At 40.7% G+C, this 24,553-nt stretch overlaps 1 protein-coding gene across 5 annotated transcripts in view; it reads left to right on the top strand.

Moving 5' to 3' along the window:
- LOC120947704 (longitudinals lacking protein, isoforms F/I/K/T-like) overlaps positions 1-24,553 on the top strand; it is a 94,165-nt gene that overhangs the window by 49,554 nt on the left and 20,058 nt on the right. For 3 of the 5 annotated variants that reach the window (XM_040363295.2, XM_040363294.2, XM_040363296.2), the window contains exons 7-8: positions 9,592-10,335; positions 12,584-17,314. The exons of the other annotated variants lie outside the window; for them this stretch is intronic. In XM_040363295.2, the coding sequence (XP_040219229.2) occupies positions 9,592-10,335; positions 12,584-14,085 (2,246 nt within the window). In that variant the 3' untranslated portion in view covers positions 14,086-17,314. Of the gene's footprint in view, positions 1-9,591; positions 10,336-12,583; positions 17,315-24,553 lie in introns of those variants that run through there. 5 annotated transcript variants of the gene reach the window in all.

Below are 24,553 nucleotides of genomic sequence, written 5' to 3' on the forward strand. Positions count from 1 at the left end.
TGGTAGTAGTAGTCTATCTGCGCTATCGCCAAAGACGGCAAGTAATTGTGCTGTTCGTGGCGATCGTGATCGAGTCCTAGCCGATCATCCGCTAAAGATTCGGTCGATCATGTCCAACCTTGGTGGGACGATGAGAAAGAGCGATTTTATAAGTGCGAGAAACGAATCTTGTGTCACGATCTCTGCACGATCATCACTGGCTGCTGCTGCTTGCAACCTGCCCGATAGTACGGCACAGGAGCTGCTGCTACATGAACGGGAGCCTCGTGGTTCGCCCCGCTTTGTTAGCAGCAGCAGCAGCAGTAGGATAACGGTTGCAACCGGCCTACTCTTACAATCCAGCACCAGTTTGGCAGCTGGTAACTGTGGCAGTGGTGGTGGAGGTGCTAGTACTGCTCAGGGCAAGCGGTTCCGGTGCGATTACTGTACCTTTTCCTGCTCTTGGCGCTATGATCTTAAGCTGCACCTAAAGCAAAAACACGGCGTGCACAAAAAGAATGTCTAGAACTGTTGAGGCATGTTTTATTTATTTTTGGTAAAGGGTTAGCTTAGGTACCTTGAAGGCTTTTAATTTTAGAGGATGGTAGGTAAAGTGTTCAAGATAGAACACAACAATAGCATCTAGAACTAACGGGTTACATGTGAGGATAGAAAATGAAAATCATCTAGAATGTCCTACAATTATTGACATTAAAAATAGGAAAATATATTTATTAAATTTTGAGCTTTACGAAACAGTTACGTTTATTGGATAATAATAAGAAGATAGATAAATAAAAGACAGTAATCCTGTACTTCTTTGGCCTTCTTTAAAGATAAAAACACACATACACGCGTATTGTAATAGAAAAGAGTCAATACATTGATATGTATACGTATACACCAACATGTATGATTTTTCACCATAATTTGTTCCTATCCTCCCCCGATGTGCGAGAATCTTGTGTCTCTGGTTAGAGACTTGTTGTACTTCCCTTGTCGTGTGTTCGTTCTCTTTTTCGATGCATTATTCATGTTCGTTTCCACAGGTAAAATCCAAGACGGGGGACCTATTTACATTTTACACACATGATTTAGTTTCACATGAATTGGTTTTATACAAGTAGATTTATTTTATATATGAAATATTAGTTGTTCCCAATGTATACTTGCACGATTAAAGCAACGTTTTTAGGACATGGTTTTAGAGTTGCCTCCTCGCCCCATAAAAGTGAATGTCAAGTAGCGCGAGAGAAGTAAACAGTTGCAAACAAATACAAGAAAACAAAAGTAAAATATACATGAGAAAAGGGATAAAAGAATGTATATTTAGTTTAGTTTGTTCGTACCGTTTTATGTTGATTGTGTTTCGTGTTTTTGTTTCCGTTGATCTATTTTTATGTTTTAGTCTAGTTTTGTTTTTTTTGTGTATCCCGGAGCCGTATGTTATTTTCTACACTCGGTTCTGTTTTGTTATAGTTTTGTCTGTTTTTGATATCGGCCAAGATAGTTATGTTTTCGTATTTGATTCATTGTTGTAAACTGGAATGTCTTAGATTTGCGCAACCTACTATTTAAAAGCCACCTAGGATAGTCGATACATGAGAGATAGTGTTTGACAACCCAGCTCTACAAGTAGTGGTCGGTTAGGGTAGAGAGCGCGTGTAGCCCCCCAAATGGAGACCAAAGCCATCGTCTCTTAGTCCTTGTTTTTTTTTTCATTTCCATACAATCCAATGCACACAGATAGTATCATTTCGTTTTTTCTTCTCTTCCTTTCGGTACCTTTCTTTTCCGGTTTTGTTCGCGACCTGTGTTATCATTTCACACGCAAAAAAAAAAAACAAACAAAAAACGCACGCACGTATGATTTTACTTTCCGTTTCTGCGTGGTTTTGTGTGTGGCGCTGCACATTTTATGCTCATCATCGTGTGTCATCAACATCAACATCATGTTCGTCATCATCGCCCACCACCACACCATCATTACTAATAATCCTCCCCATCCCTTCATCATCGTGTCCTGATATCCGCTGTGTCGTCGGGGGTTGTTGTGCGGCACTTTGTCACGCGGTTGGTATGAGTAGATTATAAAATGACTAGCCTCCTGTACAGCAACTTTCTGGACATTACCATGCAGCGGTTCCGCTGCTCGGTCTGCGACAAAAGCTACCTGCGCAAGCGGCACCTGCAGCGGCACATGCGCGACGAGTGTATCGGTATACCGCCGCGCTTCCACTGCGATCACTGCGATTCCAAGTTCCGGCGCAAGTACCATCTGGTGCGCCACATGCTTTCCAAGCATGGCATCCAGATGGAGCCGGGCCCGATGAAGCCGGGCAGCGGCGGTTCCGGCGCGAACGGGGGCGGCTCGGGCAGCGGCACCGAGGGGGACGGTAGTGAGATGAAGTACGTAAAGCTAGCGGCCGAAGCCGGCAACGGTGAGCTGGCAACGATTGCGGCCGCCGCCGCCGCTGCCGCAGCAGCAGCAGCGAACACCAAGGGCGGCAAGGGCGGTGGCAAGGGGAGTCGGGCCGGAACGGGAGCCGAGGACAGTGCCGACGAGAAGTTCTCGATGGTGGATACGCTTATGGTGAAGCAGGAAGAGATAGAGCCGGTCAGCTCGCAGACGATGATGTACCAAAATTTCAAAAACCTTTTCTTCGACTATGCACTCAAGAACGTGCCCGCCCCGATGCAGTAGGGCAGCGTGGCAGCAGCGCGTCCTAGGCAGCAACAGCAGAAGCAGCAACGGGATATTAATGGGGGTGGTTTCGACTCTCTTGATACGTGTGCCATTTGTGTTTATATAAGACGTCATACCTTCATTCCTGTTTGTTCTCCTAGTTTTGCTTCCATTTATGTGAGATGAAGTTTGTTTACGTATGGAGAGCGCGTGTGTATTTCATTTGATTCAATTCACTTTTATATGATCAGTTCTTCATTTGCTTTAGATTTAAATTGTAGCAGCAGGAGCGCTCTCTACCTGAAGCTTTGCGCGTGTTTTCTTCTGTGTAAGCGAGCGCGCAGAACGTTTATTCTGTCATTTTAATCCTTTCAAGTGTTCCACTTCCACTTTCGGAAGGAGATAGATGATAATCGGTTTATAATCGGTTTTACCCTTCACCCTCCCCTGTATACCTCAGCTTATTTTAAGATCTGCGATTGCATTTTCGCACCTGACTTGAGTCACGAACGTTTTGTTCGCGGATCTTCTAGTTGTATGATCATCACCGATATACTTGACACGTTGCTGAAGTGATACGAATTGCTTTCAAATTGTTCCCATATGTGCCTGCCTCCTTTGCACATGTTATCCTTCCACTTGGAATGTATCGAACGTAGGACAATACTGTTTTTTTACCAAATGATTTTAGTAGCACCTATGTTGAATAAGTGTCCAACGAACATACCAAGCCAGAGAAGAGGAGGATCTGCAGGCGACAGATTGATCTCACTGTTTCTTTCGCTAGCGACGGCTGGAACGGGGCACACAACCTCTCTCTACCCAAGGATGCGCTTTAATGCATCCTTATAACACATTCTACACACCAAATTAAACACAACCAACCATAGATGCCATTATCATCTTGCCTGTACTAGAGAGGGTATGATTCGATCAAAGACTAGAATCTAAGTCGGGATAAAATAGCGCTAGACAAAGGCACAAAAGGAGAAGGAGTGGAGCAGTGGATTGTAAAAGTAGAATTTAAGCTAGAGTTTAAGGGCTAGATACTATTTTTCTCGTAATGTATACATTTGTGACGCAACCAAAAGACGTAACAACGGTTCGTTCGAACCAAATCGAAATATCATCAAACCTGCGTGGGCACACACTCACGCGGAGGGAGGAACATCTTATAAACACAGTTAGTTTGTGTAAGGCCATATATAAAACGTCCCAAAAGATATCCTGAAAAGAATGTTTACACCTTGCTAGTGATTCGGAAGTATAACTCCTTTGAATGTTTGTTTTGTCTCATTCGGAAGTGAGAGAGGCTTTTCTTCTGCCGGTGACATGTGTGTTTCTTGTCACCTGAGAACGGTGTGAGCAGTCAATTAGCAGCATCAAATAACTGTAAGAGACGGGCCCATATTTAATATATAGATAGGGAACCATATGTCTATACCGATGGTGGATATAGATAATAGTACGTACCCGTGCGCGAGCAGAGCGGTGTCGATCGGTCGCGTTTCATTTTCCAATTTTCCTCCTATCGCATAAGTTTTTTTTTACACACGTATAGCTCATTTTGTGTCGTACAGTTTTTAGTTTTTCGTCCCTAATTTTCTTCATCTCTTTTTCTACGCTCTGTCCTAAAACGCGTCGTTTTATTTAAGAGAGATAGCTTCGAAATAGCTGACAGTTAGTGAGGTGCCAGTACGGCGCGGGGAGGGTGGTACGAGGCGGAGCTATCGTTTATGACCACGTGGCGATGATGCGCTCCCGTAGATGCGCGAAACCATACCAATAAACATGAGCCAAATTATTTTACGCAAATACGTAAATATAACTTAAAAGTAAAGGGAGAGACGGCTTGGCCTTTTTGTTTGATTTTGTAGCGTTTTACCCCGTCGTGTGTGTTCTTCTCTGCCACAAGATATGTCCCTTGTGATGGTTGTGTCCACTCTATCGCGCGCCCGTACGCTATTACACACAAAACCTTAACCTTATGCTCATTAATGTGTTTTTTCTTTTTTAGTTTCAGCTGTGTGATCTCCCCAAAATTAACGACTCCAAAATAGTAATCCAAAATTATCGTTGAGTTTACAAAACTTTTTGAAATTCGCGCTTTGACCCACACACCCGCGCGCGCTGCTCACCTCTTCAAAAGGTGCAAAACCCTTGAATAAAGTTGATAATTGTAATACGAACGCAAAGCAAAGCTCGCGACTTGTTTTCAAAATGGGGTTTGACATGATTTTTGGAGGGTATTTCGGTGCAATATGTTAACAAAAAAAAGTGTGATAAATAACAAGAAAGGAATAATATTTTCACGAGTTTTCACGTGTGGCGCGCGCATGCGATCGTTCATTTTCGCGTTTGTCCGTGTGGCTAGTGGTGTGTGAGTTGTGTTGCGTCTCTTTTTGTGCTGGAATTCAATCTGTTTAAGTGCGTTTGGCGTTTAGCGTTTGCGTCTCCCTGTGTTTGCTCTCCATCATCTATTGCCCCGCCTAGCAAAAAAAAAAACGATTAACCAGTAGCTTTGTTTTATTACTAGATCATTAATTTGTTTCATTTTGTCGCCTATTATCACATGTAAAAGAACTACTTTTGATTAGGAATTACGGACGACAGAATAATAGGACGGTGAACATCAATCATCAACAGCTCACCACTTAAAGCCCGCACATAAACATAGTTTTCTTGGCGTTCGGTTACAAGATACCGCATACCGGAAGAAGTTTCTAGTTCGTGTTGTGGTATCATATCATAGTAGTACCATGTCGTTGGATTTGCTATTATCTATATCTCATTATGTTTACATAATTGTTCGACAAGTTTAGAGCAGAGAACCAAGTCCTGTATAGGACTACACACATACACACACTAGTTCAATGTTTCCATTCATCATCATCGTGTCTGTGCGCGCGTGTGGATTTGTTGTGTGTGTGTTACTCAATTGTTAGTAGCGTGCTATGAATGTGTGTTTGTGTGTTTTTGTGTATTTTGCGTGTCCCCAACACGTGTATTGCTGCCCCCCCTGATGTGTTCTTTTCTCTCTAGTTTTTCCCTGTTCGTTTTTCGTTTCTCAATATTGCGAACAAGTCCCTCATAGTCTAATGGCCTTAAAGAAACAGACACAGCAATGCCACAAAAATCACACCCACTGCCTCCAACAATTCCAACATATAAATCACAACATCTCATCTCTGCCCCCTTCTTCAGTGTACGTTCAATGTGCGCAGAAAAGTTAGTTTGTTGAACATGGTTCCCTCCGGATTCGTTTTTCCTTCTGTCAAAAACGCAGGTAGCACGGTGGTGGCCCCATCATCCACGACCTCAGCGCCGTCGTCCTCGATGGCGGCCGGGACAGTAGTTTCCGGCGGGCGTCGTGGTGGAGGTGGAGGGAGCGGTTCATCCCTGCTGGATAACAGCAGCGGCGGCAGCAGCAGACGAAGCCTTCTGCAATTGAACGACTTTCTTTACGACGTTAAGTTTTCCGATCTGTCCAAATTTCTGAACGCCGTCGGGCGCTACGAGTGCCCGCGGCGCGATTGTGATAAAAACTACAAGGACGCCAGCTCGCTGCAGCGACACATCAGGTAAGCAACGCGAGGGTCTTTGGCCCCTGCGGATCTCGTAGGGGTCTTGATCTTGATACCTAAAAAATTGATTTTATAGGAGCAACACCTACTGTACATTTAAAAATAACGTACCAATTTTTCTCTGTCCTCTGTGTGTGTTTGTGTCCGGTGTTTGCGAAATTATCTCCCCCCCCCCCCCCTTCCCCCATTTTCCATAGGTACGAATGTGGCGGCATGAAGAAGTTTCGATGCGTGATGTGTGGGAAAGCCTTCTCGCAGGGATCGCACTTGAAGCGTCACTTGGAGTCCGGGGTGTGCATAAAGTACTACTTCTAGCAGCGCCAGCAGCAGCAGCAGCAGCAGTATCTACACCATCGCCATCTACAACACCATGCTGCAGCAAGTAGTAGTAGTAGTGACCGTTATGGATTTTCCCCTAGTGCCAACAGTAGCAGTGATCAGAGCGCTTGACTTTGATAGGAGACAGGATTGAAACTCTAGTGGCAAAATTCTATCTCTCTCTTGTTTATTTTGATTGTGCTGTGTTTAAATTTGCATCTGAAGCAAAACAAAAAAAGATTAATATTTGTTCTAGTCGTTTTATGATTCCGCTACTAAGGAAAGACACCACACATACACACACACGCAAGTTATGAGAGTGATCTATGCTCGATTTATGTGTAACAAATTTAAACAAAAAATGAGTTTACCTCCTTTGGCTGGACATATCATTTGAATGTGGCAATGATTCGAATGGCTCTAGTGATCTAGTGTGTGTCTTGTGGTAGGCGCTTCACCTCCATATCATACTCTCCCCACATTGTTATTTATTGTTTAGATCAAATATGTAATTGCTATCGTCTTTGGATAAGGAGCGTTTATACAGTACGACTTGTGGTTGGCTTGGGCCAATTTTACGCACAGAATGATGCGGTATTATTAACCTGATTGATCGATCTTAACCCAGTCTAGTGCTAAGTGAGCTTTATCGATCAGTTTCCTTTTTTTATAATTTGACCGTGGATCGCTTAAATATACTCCCGCGACGGAAGTAGAAATTTGAGGCTTGTTCGGATGGGAGAAACAAATAGAAAAAAAGAGATACATATACCTTGTAGAAAGTGTGATATATAAATGATAAAACCTCATAATACCGTTATTGGTAAAGTTTTGCCAGAACCGTTGTTGTTGTTACGTTTTTATTTTGATAACGTAGGATCAAATCGAATTATCAGTCAAACTGCAGTAGTGCAATTGTTACAAAAAAGACTTATACCCAACATAGTGAAATTGTATGTTAGAAAAGAAACAAAAACAGTTTAAAAAGACGCAGGAGAAATAACAAACCACAGTGTAATGTCGAAATATTAGTGCCATTTTTTGTCGATAACTGAAATACAGGTCCAGCACAAGCTGAAAACAAAGAAAGAAAGCAACAGAAAAGCAACTGAAATGTAGTGCGCTCTTCTTTTGTGTGTGTTCATACTAACTTGTTTTAAATTCTGTTAGGTACGTAATGGTGGATTCGCAGGGAGATCAAAGCGACGGAAGCAAACCAATTGTATCTTCCAACGAATCCAATGGGGTTTGTATGTAGCAATTTAACTGATGTACTTATACGATGATCACGTGTGATTGTACTTAATCCTTTTTTAAGCTAATTATTATACAATCAATAACATATTGTTTTCTTTTTTCTCTTTTTCGGTCCGCACAACTAACAAGACGAGTGGATGATGCTGAAGGATATCGCTTTGAGAAAGCGAAAGACAGAGAGAGATTGAAAGGATATTACAAAACTGCTTCAATCATGTTCGTCAGAAAGGAAACTAGCACTACCAATTCAGCTCTGCATATATATATTGATTAAAAAACAGACGAATGTGTGTAGTGCTGTTTAAAGTGAAAAAACAGGCAATATAATTAGGCGAAGCTGGCAGACGTAATTGAAATAGAAGAATCATCTCCATCGCCATTGACTAACAACACATCTTCATATGAGACAAATTACCTTTTCCAATACCCCAAATGCTAAGGGAATGCAAACACGGCCCAATTAGGATAACACTTTTAACTGCTGCATCCAATCATTGCAAATGTCCCATTGAGAAAAGTGAGGAGACAGATACGACGACTCTTCTACCATTTCCAACAGCGAACAAATAAATTATTTCATCTCATTTAACCACATTGCTTTTGGGGTTTTGTTTCCATTCATAATGCTGTTGCTAAATGTGTGCATAGTGAGAGAGTACTTGTGCGTTTAAAGGCTCTTCTTACATTTAGCATAAATAAATCAGCAGTTTAAATAAAACATTGCTTCACATTGTTCAACTAAATATTGCTTAAAACTCTAACAAAACGATAGCTAGCCAAGAGAAATAACAACATGGGCGTTTGGTTTAATTGGATTTAATTAGCTTGTTTAAAGTATAATAACACCCCCTGTTCTCCACCATCAAAATCGTAGGGAATGGCTAGAATGGTTTCAGCAATTCTTCTGTAAAATACATATACCTACACATTTTCATATTTATTTCGGAGGAATGGAGATTTGCAATAAAATCCTACTTGCCAATGCGTTTAGTGCGTTTTAGTGTAAATATCCCATAATTATTTATGTAAGCTGTTGGTATTATCAATTTAAATTGTACATTTCAGAGGAGAACACAACAACATATGCTTAATATGCAACAACAGAAATTGGGCTCAATGTGATGGATAGTACACTGTGTCAGCTTATATTGTAACGGTGCTTGTGTTCATGTAAAGCTTTCCCCACTCCCCAAGTGTTAATTTTTTCTGTATTTTCCGTACTTTTCATCCTGTATTTTTTGCTCTTTAAAAATATGTTCGTTTCAATAGCTTTTACTCTTGGTTAAAATGTAGTGTACAATGTTTAAGTTTAAATGTTTCCAGCACTAGGAAAAGGAAAACTTGTGTTTTATAAACGTTTTTTTCAAATTAATGTAAAGAAATACACAGTCGTTTAAATAATGAATGTGCAAAAGTTACACAATCACAACCAAACACAAACTCTTTAGAAAAAGCATATAATTGAAGAACAATGCATGTCACAAAAGCCGCGCGCGTGTGTGTGCGTGGAGAAAACATGAACAACCAGACACGAACAAACATCATGGATAAGAAGGTCGCAAAACCCCACTATCGATAGTGTTGTTACGGTGAACTGTTCGTACCACATCCGGACACCAAACCGGACACCACATACACAAGGCCTCGCACACAGTGTGACCCATAAAGTAGAATTGGTGAATGTAGCGCAATTGGAATGTACCCATTTTGGAAATCTGCCCCGAAAGCAGCGTGTTCTAACGTGTGCAAATGTTTGTTTCGTTGCAGGCACCAAACGCAAAGTCGTGATACTGACATCGAAGCGCACGGCCAGCTCTGCCTTGGGCGACAACGGAAATGGTACAGCTTCTACCGGTAGTGGGAATGTGACGGGAGGCAAAAAGATCAAAACTATTACGGTCACAACGGCCGAACCGGCCCTGCTGGTGGAGGAAAATGATATCCCCATCATTACGCACCACGAAGAGCTGCGATTGCGCCAGTCGGATAGGCAGCAGCAGCAGCAGCAAAATACGATGATCGTAAGCGGTGCTGTGTGCGGTGACGCTACGGGTGCAGGTAGTGCCGGTTCCTCCGCCGGCACAACCATGACCATAACAGCGACGCTGGCCGCCGAAGCAAGCGGTGACGAAGCGACACCAACCACGCTGATCACTCACGCAACGCCGGTCGTACTGAACGATTGTCTGCTGGAGAGCAAAAACATCGTTGTGACCAAGAAGGATAACAACTACATCCTGTTCACGGCCGATCCCGATCCTTCCTCGCCGGAACCATCGACCACCAGCGGGGGCACGACAGTAATGCTACCCATGCGTGGCGCGACGCTGGTCGCGACTGGAGGTGGAACGGCAGCGGGTGGTGGCAACACGACCACCACCACCACCACCACTGCCACCATAATCGATGCCATGCGGATAGAGGATCTGTTGAAGAAGGAAAAGATTATCAAACAGACGGAGCTGCATCCGGATGGCACCACGGCGACCACGTACATATTCGATGAGTGCGGTAATACAAACAAAAAAACACAACCACACACAATACTCACAACACGAAATCAACATTTTTATTCTCCTATCTCTTACATTCGCTTCTCTCTGCACCTGAAAACATATTTCTATACACGACGGTGTACGATAAAAAAAAGCATTCACACACAGTTACACTTTATATTCTTTTCTTGTAAGATATGTTCTTGATATCTACATTTTTGTTCTTACGTGTGATCGTGATGATGAAGAAGCTCTTTTTTTCTAAACTACTCTTTCGGGATACGGAGTCAATAACAAACTCTTATTACACGTCACTCAATCACTTCATGTTGAAACTTGATTTATATATGTTTTCATGGTAGTTTCATCAACATGCAACTTTGATTGTTCATCTGCAATGAAAATTACTTTCTCTTAAATAGGAAGTGATTCGTTTAAAAGTTTTTTTAGAGAGTTTGAGTTGATTTATGTTTCATACTACCAAATGATAGCTATTCTTTCCTAACTAACAATTTTCTTTGGGTTACTGAGTGTTTTGAGTGACGTTGCTGCGGGCGAATGTTGTTCCATGAAGAATGGAATGATTCGACGCTGCCGTCTCTCATCTCACGCTTTTATTAATCTCGATGAGTTAAGGTGGTATCACTTATCGTTCGAATTAATCTTTCCCTAACACAATCATCATCTCTAGTATTTTTTTTTTCTCGCACGGGATGTTGCAACTTCCGCAGCAGACTAATTTCGTGGTGGTTTTTCTTTCTTGTTGAACGTTTAACGGTATACTCAGTTTTGCTTTGTTTACTTCTCAATTCCGGAACTCTTCTTCTGTTCGCACTTCACTTTTTATTACCACTACTCTATAATATTGTAAGGTGATTTGTTTTTACTGGTTTAATTTAATTAATTGTCGCTGTTCGTGTCTCGGGGGAGGCGGGGCCAATAAAACATATCATCTGTGGGGGAATGTTGTTTATTTTCTATATACATTTCGCTGTCATTCTACTACGTTTCTTGTGTTTCTCCATTGTTATTTATAATTTAATTGGTGGTGTTGCGGTATTCTTTCGTTTTGTTTTGTGATATTTGTTGGTCTGTTTGGCGGGGTATTCTACGGAATGGGGGAAGTTAACGATTTCCTTACTTTCATATTCTCCTGTTGTCTTCAACTCTTAGATAAACTTATATTCAACATAATACTAGCATTAAGCCTTTATTAGTACTAATTAAAAAGAGTGTTTTACTTCGATTCATCTATGATTGCAATTTCTGATTTTCCGATTGCTATTATTTTACTCTATAATGCGATACTCATTTGATTTTATCGTTTTTGCGTGAAGTGTGTACATCTTGCTTTGTTTGGTTTGTTTTGTTTCTCTATTGATAAGCCTGTATAGATATTTGGAAAACAGCTTGTACTTTGATGCTATAATAACAACCTCTCTGTACTCGATTTTTATGTTTTATGATTGTTTTAATTACTACTACTATTATTTCTATTACTTCTACTACCACTATTGTGTTTTCTTTCATTATTGCAGTAATAATTTCCTGAGATGTGGCTATCAGTATCTCGTTAAAATGTCGAACTTTATGTTTTCTATTTTCTCCCTGTTTTGTTTTAGTGTGTTACCGTGTGTTTACATTGTTTTAAATATCATCGCGAATCACTTTATTTTTTCATTCTTTTCACTATACACTTTTCAAATTTATAACATTACTCCAACATTTTCCACACATACACATAATTTCAGCAAATATACACTAAATAATTCGCAAAACAAACACACTGACACAGAAAGTGCTTCAAATAAGAAGACATCATTCAGTGCGCGTGTTTGTTGCGAGTTAAACCTATTGCATTATGCCAAATCGGCACATGCCACATACGTAACCATACCGTTTAGTAGAAAGCATCTTGTGTACATAAAGTACATAAATTCAGAGGGTACATCGCAGGTCAAAAGCTGCAATTTTGACACTGAATGTACGATTCTGTTTGGCGTGTGTGTGTGACAGTGCATGAAAGTAACATATATGATAAACACTTTGCTTTATATTACACTAAATGATGAAACGCTGTGTTCGCTGCTATCCATCTTTTGGATAGATTTTATTGGCGACAAGTGAACGAAAAAGATGTTTACAGAACATACATATTTACGGTGCTTCTTTTTCTTTCTTTTTTCCCCCTTTCACCGTTCGATGGGTGTGGTGTTTGTGCCAATTGCGATATAACGCGGCGGCTTCTATATCGGCTAATGTAGATATCCTTCCGCTCAAAACGACGACGGGATCTATTGCGAAAGGAAACATAACGCTAGCATCCGGAACAGTCGGTACGGCGATGGTTGGCAAGAGAGTGTCGGGAGGTAATGCTTCGTCACCGTCCGGTGGTACCATATCGGGAGCGTCGCTCGTTAATACTGCCGGCGGAACCATTGTAACGCCGGTTTCGATACAGAAGGTGGACGCATCGTCTAGCGAGCTTATTGTGCCGACGGTGGTGAAGAGCGAAGCTACCAGTGGTGTGCGAAAACTGTCTGCCAGTGCACTTGCCGGTGCTCCGGCCAAAACATTCACCCATCCCCGGATCAAGTATTCGCGGGCTAAGAACCCTTACAGCACTCCTGCCAACACTGGTTTAACGACTTCCACGATAACGATGCCTATCCTGACCATTCCCACGGTCACACCATCGTCTGCTAGCTCCGGTAGCAGCGCCACGATACAGGTGCAGGAAGTAGCGCAGCAGCTAGCTCCACCAACGGCCACCGTGGCCGGAACCGAGCGACAGTTGTTGAACTTTTCGCTGTCACGTAAACTGGGATCCGCAGGGCAACAGTCCCAGCAGCACGTCACAATCACTGGTGCAGGACCTCCCGGCCTGACGACGATCAATGCTTCGACCCTACAGCAGATCCCGATAGCTGCAGCTATAAGTGGTGCTAATGCACGCGGTGGCTCGGTGACTACCCGCTACACGGTGAACGAATACGAAACGTCGGGCTCTAACACGTCCCAGAGCGCTGACTTCCCGCCTGGAATGATCGACGATCTCGATTACTCGGTAATTGAGGACATTGATCTGTCCGATGGGGTGTCGACCAATTTCAGCAACGTGGTCGCTGCCGCCGCCGCAGCAGCCATGAATGTAGTCTCCTCTGGTCAGCAGCAACAGCAGCAGCAACAACAACAGCAACAACAGCAAACGACGACCATAGCGGGAAGCAAAATGTCATCGGACGTGGATAACAATGGATCTCAAAGTGACGACGATGATGGTGATATGATGGACGAGGGCGGAGATGAGGGTAGTGGCGACCTGGGGCACGATGACGACGGCGAACACATCACAAAGTACAACACGAAGATGCTGAAGCTGAAGAAGGACAGTGGACCGATGGCTGGGGCGAAGCTGCTGAACGCATCGGTTGGCGACAGCAAGTACGCGCTGCTAGCGAATCCAAACATTATGCGAAATTTCGAATACACGGTAAATGAATCGACCGGGGTAAGTGATACGGATGACGGCGAGGTACGCCAGTATGTGTGCAGACACTGTGGGAAGCGATACCGCTGGAAGTCAACCTTGCGGCGTCACGAAAATGTCGAGTGTGGTGGCAAGGAAGCGTCGCACCAGTGTCCCTACTGCAGCTACAAGGCGAAACAGCGCGGCAATCTCGGTGTGCACATACGCAAGCATCATTCGGAGATGCCGCAGCTGGAGAGCCGCCGTAGGTCGAACAAGTCGCGCCATTCGATGTAACTGATGAGTTCATAATTTTGATCTTTCTCTTTTTCTCATAGCAGTACCCCAGTGATTTGTGTGACATTTCTGCTTAACTAAACACTTTCAGGATCTCTTTTAACTTACCCTTGCCTACAAACACATTATCCGGTGTCTGTAGAAACCTGATACATTGTGGAGTACGGCACCATTTGTTTTTTATGTCCAATTCCTTTAATTGGAACCATTTCTATTGGTTTTATGAGCAACAGAAGTTGAAAGAAGTCACTGATATAGCCAATCCCATGAGTGGTGTACAGCCAGGCCTCGACTGACAACGGTTGTTGCGCTAAAGAAGAAGCAAAAGAAAAAGTTGAAAGATGGCTTGCGATTTTATGCAAATTGCCAAGATTCAAAAGATAACAAACTGTTACGGCTATCAGGACTTAGTATTGCATCTTTTTCCTCGTCAATAAGGAGGATTAAATGATTTTTTTTTTGTTACTATCTTGGATTGTTGAATCCTAGAGTGTATTTTTGGACTCATACACTCATATTTTATCGACTTAGATTTCGATTCTAGTCAACTGTCATCGACGCCTGTTTGGACAGGTAGATTGTAAAAAATAAGCAAGTTGCTACATATCAGATCCTTATTAGTGACATTGATATATTGGGGCGATATTTGGTCCATACATGTGGAGATCATCTAAGTTGCTCTATTAGTCAGATTGTTTGCTTGAATGCTGCTTTACAAGGGCATTCTTGCCAAGCACTGATTGCAAGCATGCCTATAATTGAAATGGATGCTTAAAAGATGATAATGACGCAAACATTGCAGTTGTTTTTTTTAACGATTTTACGAAACAGCCTCTGTAACTACTTTGAGGTATGTTCAACATATTTTTATGATGATGGTCATGGTGATAATGCATTGGTCATGATTGTTGATTCATTAGACGTGCTACAATATTAAAGCGTGTTAGATCAATGTGTTTGCTCCAAGAAATAATTACTTCTTGTAAAGTAAAGCCAAATTTTCTTAGGAACTCTACAAAACACACATGTCGCTGTTGGTTTTATTTATATGTTTCCGTCATATTGGATTGCCAGTAACCCCGTTGTCTTATCTATCTATCTATAATACACCTAAACTTTAGTGCAGTCGTCATGCCGATCAGTGTAATGGTTTGAACAAGCTTGAGATTTTGCCATCCTTAAAAGCGTTTTTTTGAAAAGCGACAGAGCCAAATTATAGCGATTGTTACTGTCCCCGTCTGTGTGCTGGTTCGATGCTCCTTTTGAGGAGAGTATTTGTGACCGGTCGGGTCAGAGTCGCGTGCTACATTTAAAACAAGAAATGTTTTCTTTAAACTTAGCGGTTAAGATTTTACATAATTTAAGTAATGTGTACCGTTTGCTATTATTCATATGTTTGATATATATACGTATAAACAAGTGTGTATGTGTGAGTGTAGTGTGCGCTATTGTACTAATGACAAAGGGATTCAAACACTTTCCTTTTTTAACTATATCATTTTGCATTCGCCATTTCGTTTTCATGACATATAATGGTGGTCGCAGGTGGGGGCGTCGATGTTTTGACACTCTCCCCTGCCTGTCTACCCCATTCGGAGTGAAAAACACAATGTTTTCTTACAAACAAGATTTACTAAAAATAGCGTGTAATCTATATTGAATTGTAGCCTCTCCTAAGTAATTTTCGTGTGTTGCATTACATCATCATGCATTTTAAACTGTTGCTTTTGGAGGAAGAGAATGGTCTTAATTATCGTTATACGATACATATGATTGCTGGAATTTCACCACACTGAGTTGAAACGTGTGCTGCTACTACTAGCAGTGTAACTTATCATTAAAGGGGCACAACTGAACATTGCAAGCTGCTTCCAACATGCATTTTAAGCAAATATTATACAACACATCGCAAAAAATGCATTGAGCAAAACTTAAAGCTAATTTTTGTTTGATTCTCATTTAGTATTCATTGAAATTAACAATTGTGCATTTTTTTTTAAATTAAGTTTGTTTCATTTATGCAGAATTCACAGAAGTTTTTTTTTAGTACCCGGATTGATTTCATATTGCTGACCATTCACCGACACAGTGTGTGAGGTATCATTGTGTGGATTAAGGCTACTCTCGAAAAGAAAAGTGGAACAAAAAGGTCGTCGCGGTGTAGCTAATGTTGAAGCATACAAATTAGATTCTAGTACTCAACTCCTGCGTGTGTCGTACGGTAGATTATGGTGGAGATGGTGCCGTGTAGTGCGCAGAACCAGAGAACAAAAATATTTACGAAGGGTCAGTTAAGAAGACGAGGAAAACAAAAAGAAACCAGTTTAGTGTGTGAAAACGTTATATACAAAGCTAAAAAAAAAACAAAAAGAAAACCCCTTTGTGATGGAGGTGATTACACAAAACACATCAAATGTTTGAAAACGATATTTTGGCCGAAGCAAAACCATGTGTGTGAGTGCATATGGCAAAATGGAATCAGTTATTAGGCTTAAAAAAGGAATACAGAGAGGAGACGTAATATGCAAAGTAAAAATCAGTTGTTAGATTCACACACACACACAAAAAGCGCATTAAAGTTAAGAGTTTTATAGAGTGTCAATGTTTGTTCTCTCCCTTTCCCTCTCTCTATCGTGACGCTTATAAGAACAACGTATAGAGTGCTTACATGAAGCGATCAAACAGAAACTTATTTTGTGTATAGAGAGCGAGTGTCGTCGTGCGTACATCTACATTTTATATATGAAAACACAGAAAACAAACAGCAAAACGAAGCCAAAAATAATGACGCGGAGTGTAGTCGTGTGTGCGTGTGGTGTAGCCAGAACAAAACACATGGGCTTACGAATGAATTGATTAAACATGTGCAAATAGTTGTAATAATAACGGTAAATCATGCCCAGAAGAATAGAGCTATTTTAAAATCATACTATTTTAGCGAAGTAAAATGCCCAATTGCAAGATGTTCACGGAGTAAAAAAGCGACATCTTTACACCCACAAAAACAGCTCGATCGGGAGTACAAAACTGAAAGCAAGATAGGGTTAAACTGAAGAGTAAATAACATATAAACAAAAGGAAGCGAAATCATCAGGAGCTGTAGAGGAAGGCAGGGCAAGTAAAACCACACAAACAATCGTATGAAAAAGGAACAAATATTTGCGTAAGGCTCAACACATATGCAAAACAAAACATTAAAAAAAAACGCAAAATGAGTTATAAGAACCAAGCCACGTAATGGTGTTTTTTTATTGTTTGGTTCATTTTTTAATATAATAATTTCCCCCAATGCCGTTATAACACTCGATCGACGCCAACAGAGAGAAATATCACAAGCCCTTAGTTCCTTTTTCGCCGTGCGGAAGGAGTGAGTGCTTGGTTGGACTGAATGATGATACGAGTGAGTGCTGAATGGATGTGATTAGACTAAACAAACAAGATAAAAAAATGTAGAAGACAATTACCTTTTTTTTGGACAATCAAGACTAAAGACAATTTTAAATGGTTTTACATATGGTCAATGTTGCTGTTGTGAATTGTGTGCTCTTAATATTGTTTTGGCTCTCATCTCATTATGTTTTTCATGTACAACATCTTGCCTGTGTCCATTCAAATGTTCATCCTTCAATACCTATATCCCTTTTGTATTCCTTTTATGTATGACCCTTTTTTAAATAAGAAGAAACTGACGCAAAACACATGCCAACAACAACTAGTCTGTGTGCCGGAATGTTTTGCCTTATTATTTTATACTAACATGCATGTTTTCTCTTCTTTTTCAGGTAATACAAAATGCCATAATGAAAATGGACGAACTATTGATGGTAGCGCAAAAAGCACGGACGACGACGACGACGATGTGTTAGGAAGAACCGAATGATTTACCAAACGGCTTCAATGTTAGCTAATTGACATTCCGTTTTTCTTTTTCCTACGTTGCCCGATTCCTATCCTCTTCCCTTCTGCCTGTTTATAGAACATTTCATAGAAACGCCTGCCAATGCCGCCATGGCTGCAGCAGTGGCAGCAGCATTTGCATCCGTAGCGAATAACTCCTCGTATGCAGCGACAGCTACAGGAGGAGGAGGAGGAGACGTTAGCTTTCCGGAGGATAGCGCGACCCTGTTGCACCCACAAGCAAACCAGCCGTGGTTGGTGTGGAAATATTTGGAAAACAAATACTCCCATACTTCTTACGGCAGCGGCGGTGGCAGTGGTGGTCGTGGAGGTAGCGGCAGTAGTGTTGGAGAAATGGCAGCGACAACCGAGGCAGCCATTTACAAGTGTCGTCAGTGTGGCAAGTTGTACCGTACCAAGTACACCTGGAAGCGGCACGAGCGCAAAGAGTGTGGCGTCACCCCTCAATTCCATTGTGTGCACTGTGATTTCGCAACCAAATATAAGCATAATCTTAAAACGCACAATCGTATAAAGCACGGCGAAGAGGAATGTCCTCCGCCATCGCTTACTCCTCTTCCCTGTGATGCAGCACCAGCGGTATCGGTGACGAATGCTGTTGATAGCAGCATCGACCCTACCGCCAGTGTCAGTAGTGTCGGGAGCAACGACGCTCGAATGCTTGTCGGAGGCAATACTTCGGCCCCCATACGCATCATCACAACGGACGATGATAATAACATCGACAAACATGATGTTGATGCTACTGATGGGGTTGCTGATGATATTGCAGAAGATGGCAACCGAGCAAGCTCTTTCCAAACTACTGCATCATACAAGAACAATAGTAATGGTTACTGTGAGGAAATGTTAGAAATAACTAACTCAACGGAGAATAATAGTGCCTTATTGTTTGCTATCAGTAAGAACCAAAGTCCAAGCAGTTAGAGCAGAATGGTTTTGTCTAAAACTGGTAGTATATTTAGTTAAGAACAGAGCGAGAGAGCCATGCTCATGATAGGGAATGTTAGATTGTAATTGTTATCGTTTTTTAGCTTTTGTTTAGTATGTAGCTTATTATTTGAAGAAAAAAAAGCAGAACAACATTTACATAATGCATAAAGCTATGTGTTAATATCTACTAAATTCAATCATCACAATTAGGACCATTCCCATAAAAAAAGTATTCGATGAAAAAGCACCAGCTAAAAAAATTCATCTGGTGATACATGTATACTTCATTTATCGTTCATACAATAATTTTTAGTTTTTTTTGCCATTGCTTATTTTCTTATTTATTTTTGGAGAAATTAAAGTCTTAGTTACGTTTTTTCATTTTTTTTTCATAAAAAACACAATGTTCACTATTTTATTTTATTGTGTAGCTGCTATAACAGCACAAAACAGTTTTTGTTGAGTTTGTGTTTGTTTGTGATAGTTTGTTAAAGTCTCTTATGTTTGGTTTGTTTTGCGATGATACTGTCGTGGTAGTATTAATGGTACGATTTTTCCTTTAATTTTTGACAACATATGTTGCTTTCAATGACACTTTAACGAATTTCGATTTTCGAAACACATTTTGTTGATTTATAAATAACTTATTAACTCTTTCCTTTCATAGTGATTCTTATTGATTATACTTAAGTGTTCATCCCCTTTGTTCATCGATAACAACTAAATACACTATATTGTGTAAAAAGTGTGCCAAGCGTTTTTCTACCGTTGCCAAAGGCAGTAACTGTGGGTTGTAGAGAGCAAGCAGAACATTTCCATAGAAGTGAGCAGAGATAAGAGGAAAAGATCGACGTTTTTAACTGTTTTTTTGTTGTAAAATGTATCAAACATGTTGACAACAGCATTCAATACAAAAGGATAATTTATTATAGAACAGAAAGAAACAAACATTCTATGAATAGAATTGCTTGATTATTTGGGTGTATGAAATTGCTTAAATATTCCGCAAACAAAAAAAAAAAGCAATTGTACAATAATGCTTCTGCAAGTGTTACTATTGTTAATGTTATAATTAATTTTTCTTCTAGTATTTCAGGCCAGTTGTGTTAACTAGAGATGCTTAGCTATGAGTGTCCCTTTTTGTCGTCTATTATAATGAGCATTATGGTTGATTAATTGGTTGATTTCCTTATTATGACGTTCCACGTTATACAGTGCAGAAAAAGGTGTACATATTAGTTGTGTATTATTAATCGGCTTCTTTTGACACTTTGATAGAGGACAATTTGACTGTATTTATCAAAACGAAAACAGGTGATGTGTGATAAAATATGATTTGGTGAGCCAACTAGTAAAAAAACAAGCTTTTCTCATTTTTAAAATGGGTATCGGTCGTAAGGTGTTTTTTTAAAGATTAACTAATACTTTCCTATGCATCCTGTTTTGCTATGTTTACGGCTAATAATTTCTTTCGTCAGTTGCATTATCATTTGAAATTTATCGATTTTCCTTTCACCATTATTGCTCCTTTTGTTTGTGTTATTGTGATGTACTTAATCTGTTTATTTGCTGCTTTATTTCTCTTTATATTTATATTAGCCATAATTTAGCTAGGCAATTTCATTGTAGTTTTATTTTATTCTTTTCTAATTGATGTTTTCTCTTTTTTTTCTTTTATTTTCTGTACGTTTTATGTGCGTGTTTGTGTGTGTGTGTGTGTGTGATGTTGTTTTTTCCCTCCTACTTGTGTGATATGTTGTGTTGTGATACGTTTTTTTTTTTAAACACCGCGCTTGTTGCCGCTCGGTGTTCCCGTTGGGTTTGCGTGTGCCTTTGGCTTATTTTTGCGTGCGTTGATTGGAATGCTTACTTATGTGCGCCTCCCACTACCTCCGGCCAACAACCACTATTCGGGCGTGTGTGTGTGTGTGTGCGTGTGCAGCGGAAGATCTAAGCATCACAAAGCTCGGCGGTCTGACCTGGGACCAGCTCGATGCGCGCCTGTTCGCTGGTTCGGCTGGAGCGTTACTAACGGCTGCTGGCGGTGCGATGCCGCTCGTGACCACGCTGCGCGAGGGCCCCCATCCGCTGGTGTTTCCCCGCGACCACTCGGTCAGCCCGGTCAACGTGAAAAGCACCTCCTCAGCATCGTCTTCCTCCTCGTCCGGCGGTACGGGGGCCAGCAATACCGGCAGCAATAGTGGCATTAGTATGTTGAACAACAACAACAACAATAACACCACGAGCAACAATAACAATAACCACCATCGAAGCGGTAGCAGTGCTGCCGGCGATGTCGGCGGCAACAGCAGCAACAGCATGAGCGTATCCTCGTTACACTGTGCCGAGCTGTCGGGCTGTGGATTTGCTTGTCCCGACTGTGGTCGAACGTACAAGCTCAAGTCGTCGCTGCGCAACCACCAGAAGTGGGAATGCGGCAAGGAGCCACAGTTCCAGTGTCCTTACTGTGTGTACCGGGCGAAGCAAAAGATGCACATCGGCCGGCACATGGAGCGCATGCACAAGGAGCGTTACTTTAAGATGGAAGGTGACAAGGTAATCGCACTCGAGGACCCGACCACTTTGGCGTTAGATCTCAATCAAACCGTTTGAGAGTGTGTGCCTGAGTGGGTGGGTGCTTGTTGGGACAGTGAATGTGAACCGACGGGAGGGAGCTCTGTGGGTGCAGTCACCGATCATGATCGAGATCGAGAGAAAGAGAGAAAGGAAGGAACATGTCGCCTGGGAACGAGCGACATGCAAGGTAGGAAAGCTACCAGCACAACCATTAAGTCATAAGTGAAAGAGTAACTACTATATATTGGGCTCTCGTCACAACCCATATGTGAACATCCGGGTGAGTGAGGGGTGAATCAATGCCATTAACATGTTTATTTTTTGAATCCATCTTAGCAAAGACACCCCCCCAAACATACATAAGGGGTAGAGATGCAGAATTTTGTCAGGGATAAACGGAGTACATCGGAAGCGCCATATAAATCTGTTTACAAAGTGTTATTAACCGATAGGACGTTAAGAGAGAGAGAGAGAGAGAGCGATACAGATGAAGTAATTGAATTATAATTGTAGTAATAACGACATGGAGCAGGAATCATCGATCTATGTTGTTATCAAGATGTCCGAGGAGACCTGCATACACATACATTTTTTTTCTTCTCCCAATGGCAAGTGCTTTTAAGCGATGTTAGTGGAAAAGCAAAGCTAAACATTCACAGCAATACTAAGTGTTGACGATCATTCCTGAAACATTCAAATGTTGCCAATACCACGCAATCCCACGTTCTTTTAGAACCGTGCACAAAATTGTAGATAACTCTTCAATGCAGTTAAACATTCTTTATATCCCCTTTTCCCCTTTTTTGTTCACGTTCATCTTGACGGTTGTTTAATAAAAGCATGCAGCACAACTGTAGCACAAATGTATGCTACTGACAATACTATTGGCGGTACTACCGCCAAATCATGACCGTTGTGTGTGCGTGATGCACGGTGTTGTGTTATTACCATCCCTTTATTGTTGAGCAAATGGCATTTGCTCATGATGCACAAACAATTATGAAACATTTGTTTTACCAGTCTTCCACAGTGTGCAAAATTGAGATAAAGGGCACGTGCTGCAAATAACGAAACCTGTACATAACGGTTAAGTGTGTCGACACACACAGTTAATGAAACGACAGATTCCAATTAAACGTTGCGCGGGTTTAAGTAATAGTTGTTCAATTGTGCATAATATTTACCTTGTTATCACTGCGTAGAATTTAATCTGTGTCATCAAAACAAAACAGAAAACACTAAACCATTCCATAAGCAATTTGATTGATACAAAAAAAAAGAAACATTTGATAATACTGTTGGTACAACGAATATAGGGATCGATGGTAAGATGAGTAGAAAAGCAACAAGTAAAGACAAACAAATATTAAAGACACGAGGAAGCACGACAAAAGACATAGGTGCGGACAAAGCAATGCAGCAGGCACAGATAAACACTAAAGTTTGTAAAACTCTTAGATTCATATTCAATACATTCCTTGTTCGTTGTTATTTTGTGTTTCTCGTTAGGTATGCAAAACAAGAAAGATAAAAGTTTTACTTGTGACGTACACATTATAGAGACACTCCCCGTATGGAAAAGTCATTTATGTTCCGGAAGCGATGATTTTCGATTCGTTTCTTGTGGTGTATAGATATGAGGAAGTTTTAAAAAGACAGAGCAGAGGAGCAGAAAAAGCAACTGCACGGAACTTCCCGCTTCCCGTTGTGTTACGTCTGGTGCATTTTTATACTCATAATATGCTCTGAACGAGTGTAGTTCTTCATTGTAGTCTGTTTACTGTGAAGGTCCCTTCCACACACAGCTGAACAGCTGAAATCAGTATTTCGTATTCCATTTAAATGTGTTTTGTTATTGTAATTCCTTCATGCACAGCCACCATATGTTAAAAAATTACAGGCAATTTAAACTAAACGATCAATATAAAGTAATAGCTAAATCAGTTTAAATTCAAAAATGGTATTTTCTAAAGCTTAATCATTTTACGGAGAATTTATTCAACGACACTAAACTATTTCCATTGCAATTTCTTTTATACGTCGCTTAGTTCGCAAACTAACAACTCATGAATAAGCTTACGGGTCGTGCATACAAGACTCTCTCATTCCAATCCCAAAAATAGTGAAACACTTCTAAAACAGCTTTCAAACGTCCTTTGTTATGTGCGTAAATGAAACTTTCGGCAATTTAATATAAGCATCCGTTCGTGCCTGTGCTGTGATAGGCATATGATAAACATATTTAAAACGATATGAGAAGAACAAGAAATGATTAAAAACAAACAAACACTCATACTAGTTCGGATAATTAACACTACTGCGCTAGGTTTAGTTTACCAAAAGACGAGATGCAGAAAGTTTTGTTGAAAATTGTTACCGTTTTATACATATTCTCCCATTTTTTTTACTCTCTTATGCATACGTCGTCTCTGCATCATTGGAAATATAAAACAAAGACGCGACAGGGAAACCTACACCTAGTGGAGAGGACGAAAGGTGGGAGTTTTTTTTTAAAGTTACGAGCAATTAATTTATAGTGCGATTTTATAAAGTAATGAAATGAAACAACGTTTTACCTCAACGACTACATAATTATGGGAGTAGGCTTATGCAACATAATGTTTTGCAGTTTCATATTTTTTCCGTTTATTTCCTTATTCTTTTATTTGTGTAACTAGTGGAGAGTGGGAGAGTTTAGTTGCGATTTACTATTCATACGTACGGATAAAACGCATTTTTTAAATTCATTTTTAGTAGACAAATGAAAGTATCTTGAATATAAAAGATGTTTAAATAACGAAACATAATACATCAAACAAGATTACATTTCCTTCATCAAATCGGAAGTATTGAAAACTATCAAGGTACAACGCATAAAACTATCTATAATACATCCACAAAAGTTCAAAACAAAAAGAAAAGAAATAAGGAAAGAGAATCTAAGCATAAACATGTGTAAGTAGCTGGAAAACTTGAAAACAAAAAAGACGTCTTCATAAAAGTATAACAAAAAAGACAACACGAACAAATGAGTGCATGT

Source organism: Anopheles coluzzii, chromosome 2, assembly GCF_943734685.1.
Source record: "Anopheles coluzzii chromosome 2, AcolN3, whole genome shotgun sequence".
Lineage (NCBI taxonomy): Eukaryota > Metazoa > Arthropoda > Insecta > Diptera > Culicidae > Anopheles > Anopheles coluzzii.